The sequence below is a fragment of the Brassica napus genome, chromosome C2, assembly GCF_020379485.1.
Source record: "Brassica napus cultivar Da-Ae chromosome C2, Da-Ae, whole genome shotgun sequence".
NCBI lineage: Eukaryota > Viridiplantae > Streptophyta > Magnoliopsida > Brassicales > Brassicaceae > Brassica > Brassica napus.
The window spans coordinates 12,497,225-12,511,118 of record NC_063445.1 but is presented as its reverse complement, the minus strand read 5'-3'; the positions used below and the strand labels follow the sequence as shown (position 1 = coordinate 12,511,118).

Below are 13,894 nucleotides of genomic sequence, written 5' to 3'. Positions count from 1 at the left end.
TAACCAAATTCTTCAGTGCCATTACATCATGCATCAACATCTGCTTAACTTCCATAAAACATTACGACCTTACTTATATAGATTCTCAATACCTACTTATTACAACCTACTTGTCCTGATGTCCCTCGAACAAAAATTTACTCACCATAAGAAAATTAGAAACCGGCTGCTATTTTACATGCGGTTTTCCTTTGATGATATAGTCAAGGTTAATCATCTTAAGGCTGAGACACATTCACAGATGTTAAAACAAATATCAAAAACAATAGAAAATAGTGGGGGTCAAAAGAAACTTTCAATCTTCTGTTTGATAACGTAAATATGAACATACTGTAGTTATATTGGTCAACTCAACTTCATGAAAGAAAGTGTAACTCAAAATACATTAACCTAAACATGAGTTTCATTTTGAAAGAAATTCTAAAACTGATACCGTACATTCTCTTTAATTTATATGATAAAATCTTGTATCCTCACCCTATATATTCTTAGTATCTGTTCATATCAAAATCCATCCCAGCTTTTAAGCATAAACGAAATAAAAAGGACAAGGAAAAAAAGAAAGATTACCAATAAGATGGGAAGCAAAGCTGTTGTCTCAGTCTACTTAATTATTTCACTGTGTGCTGCCATCTTTGTCACTCGTGGAGTAGCTCAAATGCAAAATCCGCAGGCGATTCCAGGACTTTTTCCACCTGGCTTAGTACCTATTGATCTCGTCAAATGTTGGTCGTCTCTCTTTACCGTCCAAGGATGTGTCTTGGCAATCTCCAACTCATTTTTTTCTGGAAAAATTGAAAACGTTGAAGCGGCATGCTGCAAGGTGTTTTCAACTTTAGATGCAAACTGTTGGCCTCATATGTTTCCTTTGAATCCTTTCTTCCCTCCTCTCCTCAAGGACAATTGTGCGCGTATCATCCCTAACTCCCCTGCACACAACTGAAAGGAACAATGATTGTTCATCTACAGTTTTAGACTAGTATATTAGCTTCAATGTCTAAGTTTTTCATGTGTGAACTCAATTATTAGGAGAGCCCTATATTTACCTTTTCCTCAATAAAGTGAAAATTTAGCAATATCTACAACTTTTGTCAATGTGTCTTGGTCACATTATAGTTATATAATTACAAATACATCACCGAAAATGGGTTTGTTATCTATCTTCAGTTGGCTAACCATGTAAAATAATATATCGGAAATTAAAAATCACAAAACACGACTCGAACAAAGATTGAAAAATCAAACAAAGAGCGTTCAGATAAATTGACGCAAAAGGGATTTAGAAGTCTCAAAACGTCGAAAAATATGTCTTAATCGGCCTTTCTCGTCAGTTTATGCAAGGGCAAGAAAAGATAACACATAACTCTAAATTAAAGCTGTTAATTTTAAATGGTTTGAGTTTCACCCTAAGATTTTCTGGTCATAGAACCTTTAGATATTCAAAAAGAAAAATCTGCTAACAATAAGAAAGATATAACAACACATAAGGATAAAAGACAACTTTAGTTTGTTATCTTACATGTACATATATAAACTATGAGTTTTATTACAATACTGATACGAAACAGTGGGAAAAGGATAAATAATTTTTTTATTGAACTCACAAGCATAATATTAAGTTCCCATTCGTCTAGCTTTGTTATTTCTTTTTATTCCCAGGACAGTTACTTCCTTTTTCTCGTCCTATCATCATATTCTTCATTACATTAGCCATGCAAATACAACAAGAAAATTATGGCAACAAAGCCTTGGCACTCTATTTAATTTTAACCAAATTCTTCAGTGCCATTACATCATGCATCAACATCTGCTTAACTTCCATAAAACATTACGACCTTACTTATATAGATTCTCAATACCTACTTATTACAACCTACTTGTCCTGATGTCCCTCGAACAAAAATTTACTCACCATAAGAAAATTAGAAACCGGCTGCTATTTTACATGCGGTTTTCCTTTGATGATATAGTCAAGGTTAATCATCTTAAGGCTGAGACACATTCACAGATGTTAAAACAAATATCAAAAACAATAGAAAATAGTGGGGGTCAAAAGAAACTTTCAATCTTCTGTTTGATAACGTAAATATGAACATACTGTAGTTATATTGGTCAACTCAACTTCATGAAAGAAAGTGTAACTCAAAATACATTAACCTAAACATGAGTTTCATTTTGAAAGAAATTCTAAAACTGATACCGTACATTCTCTTTAATTTATATGATAAAATCTTGTATCCTCACCCTATATATTCTTAGTATCTGTTCATATCAAAATCCATCCCAGCTTTTAAGCATAAACGAAATAAAAAGGACAAGGAAAAAAAGAAAGATTACCAATAAGATGGGAAGCAAAGCTGTTGTCTCAGTCTACTTAATTATTTCACTGTGTGCTGCCATCTTTGTCACTCGTGGAGTAGCTCAAATGCAAAATCCGCAGGCGATTCCAGGACTTTTTCCACCTGGCTTAGTACCTATTGATCTCGTCAAATGTTGGTCGTCTCTCTTTACCGTCCAAGGATGTGTCTTGGCAATCTCCAACTCATTTTTTTCTGGAAAAATTGAAAACGTTGAAGCGGCATGCTGCAAGGTGTTTTCAACTTTAGATGCAAACTGTTGGCCTCATATGTTTCCTTTGAATCCTTTCTTCCCTCCTCTCCTCAAGGACAATTGTGCGCGTATCATCCCTAACTCCCCTGCACACAACTGAAAGGAACAATGATTGTTCATCTACAGTTTTAGACTAGTATATTAGCTTCAATGTCTAAGTTTTTCATGTGTGAACTCAATTATTAGGAGAGCCCTATATTTACCTTTTCCTCAATAAAGTGAAAATTTAGCAATATCTACAACTTTTGTCAATGTGTCTTGGTCACATTATAGTTATATAATTACAAATACATCACCGAAAATGGGTTTGTTATCTATCTTCAGTTGGCTAACCATGTAAAATAATATATCGGAAATTAAAAATCACAAAACACGACTCGAACAAAGATTGAAAAATCAAACAAAGAGCGTTCAGATAAATTGACGCAAAAGGGATTTAGAAGTCTCAAAACGTCGAAAAATATGTCTTAATCGGCCTTTCTCGTCAGTTTATGCAAGGGCAAGAAAAGATAACACATAACTCTAAATTAAAGCTGTTAATTTTAAATGGTTTGAGTTTCACCCTAAGATTTTCTGGTCATAGAACCTTTAGATATTCAAAAAGAAAAATCTGCTAACAATAAGAAAGATATAACAACACATAAGGATAAAAGACAACTTTAGTTTGTTATCTTACATGTACATATATAAACTATGAGTTTTATTACAATACTGATACGAAACAGTGGGAAAAGGATAAATAATTTTTTTATTGAACTCACAAGCATAATATTAAGTTCCCATTCGTCTAGCTTTGTTATTTCTTTTTATTCCCGGGACAGTTACTTCCTTTTTCTCGTCCTATCATCATATTCTTCATTACATTAGCCATGCAAATACAACAAGAAAATTATGGCAACAAAGCCTTGGCACTCTATTTAATTTTAACCAAATTCTTCAGTGCCATTACAGCGTGCATCAACATCTGCTTAACTTCCATAAAACATTACGACCTTACTTATATAGATTCTCAATACCTACTTATTACAACCTACTTGTCCTGATGTCCCTCGAACAAAAATTTACTCACCATAAGAAAATTAGAAACCGGCTGCTATTTTACATGCGGTTTTCCTTTGATGATATAGTCAAGGTTAATCATCTTAAGGCTGAGACACATTCACAGATGTTAAAACAAATATCAAAAACAATAGAAAATAGTGGGGGTCAAAAGAAACTTTCAATCTTCTGTTTGATAACGTAAATATGAACATACTGTAGTTATATTGGTCAACTCAACTTCATGAAAGAAAGTGTAACTCAAAATACATTAACCTAAACATGAGTTTCATTTTGAAAGAAATTCTAAAACTGATACCGTACATTCTCTTTAATTTATATGATAAAATCTTGTATCCTCACCCTATATATTCTTAGTATCTGTTCATATCAAAATCCATCCCAGCTTTTAAGCATAAACGAAATAAAAAGGACAAGGAAAAAAAGAAAGATTACCAATAAGATGGGAAGCAAAGCTGTTGTCTCAGTCTACTTAATTATTTCACTGTGTGCTGCCATCTTTGTCACTCGTGGAGTAGCTCAAATGCAAAATCCGCAGGCGATTCCAGGACTTTTTCCACCTGGCTTAGTACCTATTGATCTCGTCAAATGTTGGTCGTCTCTCTTTACCGTCCAAGGATGTGTCTTGGCAATCTCCAACTCATTTTTTTCTGGAAAAATTGAAAACGTTGAAGCGGCATGCTGCAAGGTGTTTTCAACTTTAGATGCAAACTGTTGGCCTCATATGTTTCCTTTGAATCCTTTCTTCCCTCCTCTCCTCAAGGACAATTGTGCGCGTATCATCCCTAACTCCCCTGCACACAACTGAAAGGAACAATGATTGTTCATCTACAGTTTTAGACTAGTATATTAGCTTCAATGTCTAAGTTTTTCATGTGTGAACTCAATTATTAGGAGAGCCCTATATTTACCTTTTCCTCAATAAAGTGAAAATTTAGCAATATCTACAACTTTTGTCAATGTGTCTTGGTCACATTATAGTTATATAATTACAAATACATCACCGAAAATGGGTTTGTTATCTATCTTCAGTTGGCTAACCATGTAAAATAATATATCGGAAATTAAAAATCACAAAACACGACTCGAACAAAGATTGAAAAATCAAACAAAGAGCGTTCAGATAAATTGACGCAAAAGGGATTTAGAAGTCTCAAAACGTCGAAAAATATGTCTTAATCGGCCTTTCTCGTCAGTTTATGCAAGGGCAAGAAAAGATAACACATAACTCTAAATTAAAGCTGTTAATTTTAAATGGTTTGAGTTTCACCCTAAGATTTTCTGGTCATAGAACCTTTAGATATTCAAAAAGAAAAATCTGCTAACAATAAGAAAGATATAACAACACATAAGGATAAAAGACAACTTTAGTTTGTTATCTTACATGTACATATATAAACTATGAGTTTTATTACAATACTGATACGAAACAGTGGGAAAAGGATAAATAATTTTTTTATTGAACTCACAAGCATAATATTAAGTTCCCATTCGTCTAGCTTTGTTATTTCTTTTTATTCCCGGGACAGTTACTTCCTTTTTCTCGTCCTATCATCATATTCTTCATTACATTAGCCATGCAAATACAACAAGAAAATTATGGCAACAAAGCCTTGGCACTCTATTTAATTTTAACCAAATTCTTCAGTGCCATTACAGCGTGCATCAACATCTGCTTAACTTCCATAAAACATTACGACCTTACTTATATAGATTCTCAATACCTACTTATTACAACCTACTTGTCCTGATGTCCCTCGAACAAAAATTTACTCACCATAAGAAAATTAGAAACCGGCTGCTATTTTACATGCGGTTTTCCTTTGATGATATAGTCAAGGTTAATCATCTTAAGGCTGAGACACATTCACAGATGTTAAAACAAATATCAAAAACAATAGAAAATAGTGGGGGTCAAAAGAAACTTTCAATCTTCTGTTTGATAACGTAAATATGAACATACTGTAGTTATATTGGTCAACTCAACTTCATGAAAGAAAGTGTAACTCAAAATACATTAACCTAAACATGAGTTTCATTTTGAAAGAAATTCTAAAACTGATACCGTACATTCTCTTTAATTTATATGATAAAATCTTGTATCCTCACCCTATATATTCTTAGTATCTGTTCATATCAAAATCCATCCCAGCTTTTAAGCATAAACGAAATAAAAAGGACAAGGAAAAAAAGAAAGATTACCAATAAGATGGGAAGCAAAGCTGTTGTCTCAGTCTACTTAATTATTTCACTGTGTGCTGCCATCTTTGTCACTCGTGGAGTAGCTCAAATGCAAAATCCGCAGGCGATTCCAGGACTTTTTCCACCTGGCTTAGTACCTATTGATCTCGTCAAATGTTGGTCGTCTCTCTTTACCGTCCAAGGATGTGTCTTGGCAATCTCCAACTCATTTTTTTCTGGAAAAATTGAAAACGTTGAAGCGGCATGCTGCAAGGTGTTTTCAACTTTAGATGCAAACTGTTGGCCTCATATGTTTCCTTTGAATCCTTTCTTCCCTCCTCTCCTCAAGGACAATTGTGCGCGTATCATCCCTAACTCCCCTGCACACAACTGAAAGGAACAATGATTGTTCATCTACAGTTTTAGACTAGTATATTAGCTTCAATGTCTAAGTTTTTCATGTGTGAACTCAATTATTAGGAGAGCCCTATATTTACCTTTTCCTCAATAAAGTGAAAATTTAGCAATATCTACAACTTTTGTCAATGTGTCTTGGTCACATTATAGTTATATAATTACAAATACATCACCGAAAATGGGTTTGTTATCTATCTTCAGTTGGCTAACCATGTAAAATAATATATCGGAAATTAAAAATCACAAAACACGACTCGAACAAAGATTGAAAAATCAAACAAAGAGCGTTCAGATAAATTGACGCAAAAGGGATTTAGAAGTCTCAAAACGTCGAAAAATATGTCTTAATCGGCCTTTCTCGTCAGTTTATGCAAGGGCAAGAAAAGATAACACATAACTCTAAATTAAAGCTGTTAATTTTAAATGGTTTGAGTTTCACCCTAAGATTTTCTGGTCATAGAACCTTTAGATATTCAAAAAGAAAAATCTGCTAACAATAAGAAAGATATAACAACACATAAGGATAAAAGACAACTTTAGTTTGTTATCTTACATGTACATATATAAACTATGAGTTTTATTACAATACTGATACGAAACAGTGGGAAAAGGATAAATAATTTTTTTATTGAACTCACAAGCATAATATTAAGTTCCCATTCGTCTAGCTTTGTTATTTCTTTTTATTCCCGGGACAGTTACTTCCTTTTTCTCGTCCTATCATCATATTCTTCATTACATTAGCCATGCAAATACAACAAGAAAATTATGGCAACAAAGCCTTGGGACTCTATTTAATTTTAACCAAATTCTTCAGTGCCATTACAGCGTGCATCAACATCTGCTTAACTTCCATAAAACATTACGACCTTACTTATATAGATTCTCAATACCTACTTATTACAACCTACTTGTCCTGATGTCCCTCGAACAAAAATTTACTCACCATAAGAAAATTAGAAACCGGCTGCTATTTTACATGCGGTTTTCCTTTGATGATATAGTCAAGGTTAATCATCTTAAGGCTGAGACACATTCACAGATGTTAAAACAAATATCAAAAACAATAGAAAATAGTGGGGGTCAAAAGAAACTTTCAATCTTCTGTTTGATAACGTAAATATGAACATACTGTAGTTATATTGGTCAACTCAACTTCATGAAAGAAAGTGTAACTCAAAATACATTAACCTAAACATGAGTTTCATTTTGAAAGAAATTCTAAAACTGATACCGTACATTCTCTTTAATTTATATGATAAAATCTTGTATCCTCACCCTATATATTCTTAGTATCTGTTCATATCAAAATCCATCCCAGCTTTTAAGCATAGACGAAATAAAAAGGACAAGGAAAAAAAGAAAGATTACCAATAAGATGGGAAGCAAAGCTGTTGTCTCAGTCTACTTAATTATTTCACTGTGTGCTGCCATCTTTGTCACTCGTGGAGTAGCTCAAATGCAAAATCCGCAGGCGATTCCAGGACTTTTTCCACCTGGCTTAGTACCTATTGATCTCGTCAAATGTTGGTCGTCTCTCTTTACCGTCCAAGGATGTGTCTTGGCAATCTCCAACTCATTTTTTTCTGGAAAAATTGAAAACGTTGAAGCGGCATGCTGCAAGGTGTTTTCAACTTTAGATGCAAACTGTTGGCCTCATATGTTTCCTTTGAATCCTTTCTTCCCTCCTCTCCTCAAGGACAATTGTGCGCGTATCATCCCTAACTCCCCTGCACACAACTGAAAGGAACAATGATTGTTCATCTACAGTTTTAGACTAGTATATTAGCTTCAATGTCTAAGTTTTTCATGTGTGAACTCAATTATTAGGAGAGCCCTATATTTACCTTTTCCTCAATAAAGTGAAAATTTAGCAATATCTACAACTTTTGTCAATGTGTCTTGGTCACATTATAGTTATATAATTACAAATACATCACCGAAAATGGGTTTGTTATCTATCTTCAGTTGGCTAACCATGTAAAATAATATATCGGAAATTAAAAATCACAAAACACGACTCGAACAAAGATTGAAAAATCAAACAAAGAGCGTTCAGATAAATTGACGCAAAAGGGATTTAGAAGTCTCAAAACGTCGAAAAATATGTCTTAATCGGCCTTTCTCGTCAGTTTATGCAAGGGCAAGAAAAGATAACACATAACTCTAAATTAAAGCTGTTAATTTTAAATGGTTTGAGTTTCACCCTAAGATTTTCTGGTCATAGAACCTTTAGATATTCAAAAAGAAAAATCTGCTAACAATAAGAAAGATATAACAACACATAAGGATAAAAGACAACTTTAGTTTGTTATCTTACATGTACATATATAAACTATGAGTTTTATTACAATACTGATACGAAACAGTGGGAAAAGGATAAATAATTTTTTTATTGAACTCACAAGCATAATATTAAGTTCCCATTCGTCTAGCTTTGTTATTTCTTTTTATTCCCGGGACAGTTACTTCCTTTTTCTCGTCCTATCATCATATTCTTCATTACATTAGCCATGCAAATACAACAAGAAAATTATGGCAACAAAGCCTTGGACTCTATTTAATTTTAACCAAATTCTTCAGTGCCATTACAGCGTGCATCAACATCTGCTTAACTTCCATAAAACATTACGACCTTACTTATATAGATTCTCAATACCTACTTATTACAACCTACTTGTCCTGATGTCCCTCGAACAAAAATTTACTCACCATAAGAAAATTAGAAACCGGCTGCTATTTTACATGCGGTTTTCCTTTGATGATATAGTCAAGGTTAATCATCTTAAGGCTGAGACACATTCACAGATGTTAAAACAAATATCAAAAACAATAGAAAATAGTGGGGGTCAAAAGAAACTTTCAATCTTCTGTTTGATAACGTAAATATGAACATACTGTAGTTATATTGGTCAACTCAACTTCATGAAAGAAAGTGTAACTCAAAATACATTAACCTAAACATGAGTTTCATTTTGAAAGAAATTCTAAAACTGATACCGTACATTCTCTTTAATTTATATGATAAAATCTTGTATCCTCACCCTATATATTCTTAGTATCTGTTCATATCAAAATCCATCCCAGCTTTTAAGCATAGACGAAATAAAAAGGACAAGGAAAAAAAGAAAGATTACCAATAAGATGGGAAGCAAAGCTGTTGTCTCAGTCTACTTAATTATTTCACTGTGTGCTGCCATCTTTGTCACTCGTGGAGTAGCTCAAATGCAAAATCCGCAGGCGATTCCAGGACTTTTTCCACCTGGCTTAGTACCTATTGATCTCGTCAAATGTTGGTCGTCTCTCTTTACCGTCCAAGGATGTGTCTTGGCAATCTCCAACTCATTTTTTTCTGGAAAAATTGAAAACGTTGAAGCGGCATGCTGCAAGGTGTTTTCAACTTTAGATGCAAACTGTTGGCCTCATATGTTTCCTTTGAATCCTTTCTTCCCTCCTCTCCTCAAGGACAATTGTGCGCGTATCATCCCTAACTCCCCTGCACACAACTGAAAGGAACAATGATTGTTCATCTACAGTTTTAGACTAGTATATTAGCTTCAATGTCTAAGTTTTTCATGTGTGAACTCAATTATTAGGAGAGCCCTATATTTACCTTTTCCTCAATAAAGTGAAAATTTAGCAATATCTACAACTTTTGTCAATGTGTCTTGGTCACATTATAGTTATATAATTACAAATACATCACCGAAAATGGGTTTGTTATCTATCTTCAGTTGGCTAACCATGTAAAATAATATATCGGAAATTAAAAATCACAAAACACGACTCGAACAAAGATTGAAAAATCAAACAAAGAGCGTTCAGATAAATTGACGCAAAAGGGATTTAGAAGTCTCAAAACGTCGAAAAATATGTCTTAATCGGCCTTTCTCGTCAGTTTATGCAAGGGCAAGAAAAGATAACACATAACTCTAAATTAAAGCTGTTAATTTTAAATGGTTTGAGTTTCACCCTAAGATTTTCTGGTCATAGAACCTTTAGATATTCAAAAAGAAAAATCTGCTAACAATAAGAAAGATATAACAACACATAAGGATAAAAGACAACTTTAGTTTGTTATCTTACATGTACATATATAAACTATGAGTTTTATTACAATACTGATACGAAACAGTGGGAAAAGGATAAATAATTTTTTTATTGAACTCACAAGCATAATATTAAGTTCCCATTCGTCTAGCTTTGTTATTTCTTTTTATTCCCGGGACAGTTACTTCCTTTTTCTCGTCCTATCATCATATTCTTCATTACATTAGCCATGCAAATACAACAAGAAAATTATGGCAACAAAGCCTTGGGACTCTATTTAATTTTAACCAAATTCTTCAGTGCCATTACAGCGTGCATCAACATCTGCTTAACTTCCATAAAACATTACGACCTTACTTATATAGATTCTCAATACCTACTTATTACAACCTACTTGTCCTGATGTCCCTCGAACAAAAATTTACTCACCATAAGAAAATTAGAAACCGGCTGCTATTTTACATGCGGTTTTCCTTTGATGATATAGTCAAGGTTAATCATCTTAAGGCTGAGACACATTCACAGATGTTAAAACAAATATCAAAAACAATAGAAAATAGTGGGGGTCAAAAGAAACTTTCAATCTTCTGTTTGATAACGTAAATATGAACATACTGTAGTTATATTGGTCAACTCAACTTCATGAAAGAAAGTGTAACTCAAAATACATTAACCTAAACATGAGTTTCATTTTGAAAGAAATTCTAAAACTGATACCGTACATTCTCTTTAATTTATATGATAAAATCTTGTATCCTCACCCTATATATTCTTAGTATCTGTTCATATCAAAATCCATCCCAGCTTTTAAGCATAGACGAAATAAAAAGGACAAGGAAAAAAAGAAAGATTACCAATAAGATGGGAAGCAAAGCTGTTGTCTCAGTCTACTTAATTATTTCACTGTGTGCTGCCATCTTTGTCACTCGTGGAGTAGCTCAAATGCAAAATCCGCAGGCGATTCCAGGACTTTTTCCACCTGGCTTAGTACCTATTGATCTCGTCAAATGTTGGTCGTCTCTCTTTACCGTCCAAGGATGTGTCTTGGCAATCTCCAACTCATTTTTTTCTGGAAAAATTGAAAACGTTGAAGCGGCATGCTGCAAGGTGTTTTCAACTTTAGATGCAAACTGTTGGCCTCATATGTTTCCTTTGAATCCTTTCTTCCCTCCTCTCCTCAAGGACAATTGTGCGCGTATCATCCCTAACTCCCCTGCACACAACTGAAAGGAACAATGATTGTTCATCTACAGTTTTAGACTAGTATATTAGCTTCAATGTCTAAGTTTTTCATGTGTGAACTCAATTATTAGGAGAGCCCTATATTTACCTTTTCCTCAATAAAGTGAAAATTTAGCAATATCTACAACTTTTGTCAATGTGTCTTGGTCACATTATAGTTATATAATTACAAATACATCACCGAAAATGGGTTTGTTATCTATCTTCAGTTGGCTAACCATGTAAAATAATATATCGGAAATTAAAAATCACAAAACACGACTCGAACAAAGATTGAAAAATCAAACAAAGAGCGTTCAGATAAATTGACGCAAAAGGGATTTAGAAGTCTCAAAACGTCGAAAAATATGTCTTAATCGGCCTTTCTCGTCAGTTTATGCAAGGGCAAGAAAAGATAACACATAACTCTAAATTAAAGCTGTTAATTTTAAATGGTTTGAGTTTCACCCTAAGATTTTCTGGTCATAGAACCTTTAGATATTCAAAAAGAAAAATCTGCTAACAATAAGAAAGATATAACAACACATAAGGATAAAAGACAACTTTAGTTTGTTATCTTACATGTACATATATAAACTATGAGTTTTATTACAATACTGATACGAAACAGTGGGAAAAGGATAAATAATTTTTTTATTGAACTCACAAGCATAATATTAAGTTCCCATTCGTCTAGCTTTGTTATTTCTTTTTATTCCCGGGACAGTTACTTCCTTTTTCTCGTCCTATCATCATATTCTTCATTACATTAGCCATGCAAATACAACAAGAAAATTATGGCAACAAAGCCTTGGGACTCTATTTAATTTTAACCAAATTCTTCAGTGCCATTACAGCGTGCATCAACATCTGCTTAACTTCCATAAAACATTACGACCTTACTTATATAGATTCTCAATACCTACTTATTACAACCTACTTGTCCTGATGTCCCTCGAACAAAAATTTACTCACCATAAGAAAATTAGAAACCGGCTGCTATTTTACATGCGGTTTTCCTTTGATGATATAGTCAAGGTTAATCATCTTAAGGCTGAGACACATTCACAGATGTTAAAACAAATATCAAAAACAATAGAAAATAGTGGGGGTCAAAAGAAACTTTCAATCTTCTGTTTGATAACGTAAATATGAACATACTGTAGTTATATTGGTCAACTCAACTTCATGAAAGAAAGTGTAACTCAAAATACATTAACCTAAACATGAGTTTCATTTTGAAAGAAATTCTAAAACTGATACCGTACATTCTCTTTAATTTATATGATAAAATCTTGTATCCTCACCCTATATATTCTTAGTATCTGTTCATATCAAAATCCATCCCAGCTTTTAAGCATAGACGAAATAAAAAGGACAAGGAAAAAAAGAAAGATTACCAATAAGATGGGAAGCAAAGCTGTTGTCTCAGTCTACTTAATTATTTCACTGTGTGCTGCCATCTTTGTCACTCGTGGAGTAGCTCAAATGCAAAATCCGCAGGCGATTCCAGGACTTTTTCCACCTGGCTTAGTACCTATTGATCTCGTCAAATGTTGGTCGTCTCTCTTTACCGTCCAAGGATGTGTCTTGGCAATCTCCAACTCATTTTTTTCTGGAAAAATTGAAAACGTTGAAGCGGCATGCTGCAAGGTGTTTTCAACTTTAGATGCAAACTGTTGGCCTCATATGTTTCCTTTGAATCCTTTCTTCCCTCCTCTCCTCAAGGACAATTGTGCGCGTATCATCCCTAACTCCCCTGCACACAACTGAAAGGAACAATGATTGTTCATCTACAGTTTTAGACTAGTATATTAGCTTCAATGTCTAAGTTTTTCATGTGTGAACTCAATTATTAGGAGAGCCCTATATTTACCTTTTCCTCAATAAAGTGAAAATTTAGCAATATCTACAACTTTTGTCAATGTGTCTTGGTCACATTATAGTTATATAATTACAAATACATCACCGAAAATGGGTTTGTTATCTATCTTCAGTTGGCTAACCATGTAAAATAATATATCGGAAATTAAAAATCACAAAACACGACTCGAACAAAGATTGAAAAATCAAACAAAGAGCGTTCAGATAAATTGACGCAAAAGGGATTTAGAAGTCTCAAAACGTCGAAAAATATGTCTTAATCGGCCTTTCTCGTCAGTTTATGCAAGGGCAAGAAAAGATAACACATAACTCTAAATTAAAGCTGTTAATTTTAAATGGTTTGAGTTTCACCCTAAGATTTTCTGGTCATAGAACCTTTAGATATTCAAAAAGAAAAATCTGCTAACAATAAGAAAGATATAACAACACATAAGGATAAAAGACAACTTTAGTTTGTTATCTTACATGTACA

At 33.5% G+C, this 13,894-nt stretch overlaps 8 protein-coding genes across 8 annotated transcripts; all 8 read left to right on the top strand.

Annotated features, from left to right (window-relative positions):
* The first annotated feature begins 53 nt into the window (after positions 1-53).
* Positions 54-1,466, top strand: LOC111213402. Its single transcript, XM_022715153.2, has one exon. The coding sequence runs from the start codon at positions 455-457 to the stop codon at positions 941-943; it is 489 nt and encodes a 162-aa protein (XP_022570874.2). The 5' UTR covers positions 54-454; the 3' UTR covers positions 944-1,466.
* A 348-nt stretch (positions 1,467-1,814) lies between these two features.
* On the top strand, positions 1,815-3,233 carry LOC125581674. The gene has a single exon (XM_048747509.1). It carries the CDS (start codon positions 2,222-2,224, stop codon positions 2,708-2,710), a length of 489 nt encoding a protein of 162 aa, XP_048603466.1. The 5' UTR covers positions 1,815-2,221; the 3' UTR covers positions 2,711-3,233.
* A 342-nt stretch (positions 3,234-3,575) lies between these two features.
* LOC125581673 lies at positions 3,576-5,000 on the top strand. The gene has a single exon (XM_048747508.1). It carries the CDS (start codon positions 3,989-3,991, stop codon positions 4,475-4,477), a length of 489 nt encoding a protein of 162 aa, XP_048603465.1. The 5' UTR covers positions 3,576-3,988; the 3' UTR covers positions 4,478-5,000.
* Positions 5,001-5,342: 342 nt separating this feature from the next.
* Positions 5,343-6,767, top strand: LOC125581671. Its single transcript, XM_048747506.1, has one exon. It carries the CDS (start codon positions 5,756-5,758, stop codon positions 6,242-6,244), a length of 489 nt encoding a protein of 162 aa, XP_048603463.1. The 5' UTR covers positions 5,343-5,755; the 3' UTR covers positions 6,245-6,767.
* A 275-nt stretch (positions 6,768-7,042) lies between these two features.
* Positions 7,043-8,650, top strand: LOC125581675. The gene has a single exon (XM_048747510.1). The coding sequence runs from the start codon at positions 7,523-7,525 to the stop codon at positions 8,009-8,011; it is 489 nt and encodes a 162-aa protein (XP_048603467.1). The 5' UTR covers positions 7,043-7,522; the 3' UTR covers positions 8,012-8,650.
* Positions 8,651-8,831: 181 nt separating this feature from the next.
* LOC125581676 lies at positions 8,832-10,300 on the top strand. The gene has a single exon (XM_048747511.1). The coding sequence runs from the start codon at positions 9,289-9,291 to the stop codon at positions 9,775-9,777; it is 489 nt and encodes a 162-aa protein (XP_048603468.1). The 5' UTR covers positions 8,832-9,288; the 3' UTR covers positions 9,778-10,300.
* A 275-nt stretch (positions 10,301-10,575) lies between these two features.
* On the top strand, positions 10,576-12,067 carry LOC125581670. Its single transcript, XM_048747505.1, has one exon. The coding sequence runs from the start codon at positions 11,056-11,058 to the stop codon at positions 11,542-11,544; it is 489 nt and encodes a 162-aa protein (XP_048603462.1). The 5' UTR covers positions 10,576-11,055; the 3' UTR covers positions 11,545-12,067.
* A 275-nt stretch (positions 12,068-12,342) lies between these two features.
* LOC125581669 lies at positions 12,343-13,834 on the top strand. The gene has a single exon (XM_048747504.1). The coding sequence runs from the start codon at positions 12,823-12,825 to the stop codon at positions 13,309-13,311; it is 489 nt and encodes a 162-aa protein (XP_048603461.1). The 5' UTR covers positions 12,343-12,822; the 3' UTR covers positions 13,312-13,834.
* Positions 13,835-13,894: the final 60 nt, after the last annotated feature.

Bases quoted from the DNA above. Each gene is read 5' to 3' on its own strand.
- LOC111213402 (XM_022715153.2), top strand. From the start codon at position 455: ATGATAAAATCTTGTATCCTCACCCTATATATTCTTAGTATCTGTTCA.
- LOC125581674 (XM_048747509.1), top strand. From the start codon at position 2,222: ATGATAAAATCTTGTATCCTCACCCTATATATTCTTAGTATCTGTTCA.
- LOC125581673 (XM_048747508.1), top strand. From the start codon at position 3,989: ATGATAAAATCTTGTATCCTCACCCTATATATTCTTAGTATCTGTTCA.
- LOC125581671 (XM_048747506.1), top strand. From the start codon at position 5,756: ATGATAAAATCTTGTATCCTCACCCTATATATTCTTAGTATCTGTTCA.
- LOC125581675 (XM_048747510.1), top strand. From the start codon at position 7,523: ATGATAAAATCTTGTATCCTCACCCTATATATTCTTAGTATCTGTTCA.
- LOC125581676 (XM_048747511.1), top strand. From the start codon at position 9,289: ATGATAAAATCTTGTATCCTCACCCTATATATTCTTAGTATCTGTTCA.
- LOC125581670 (XM_048747505.1), top strand. From the start codon at position 11,056: ATGATAAAATCTTGTATCCTCACCCTATATATTCTTAGTATCTGTTCA.
- LOC125581669 (XM_048747504.1), top strand. From the start codon at position 12,823: ATGATAAAATCTTGTATCCTCACCCTATATATTCTTAGTATCTGTTCA.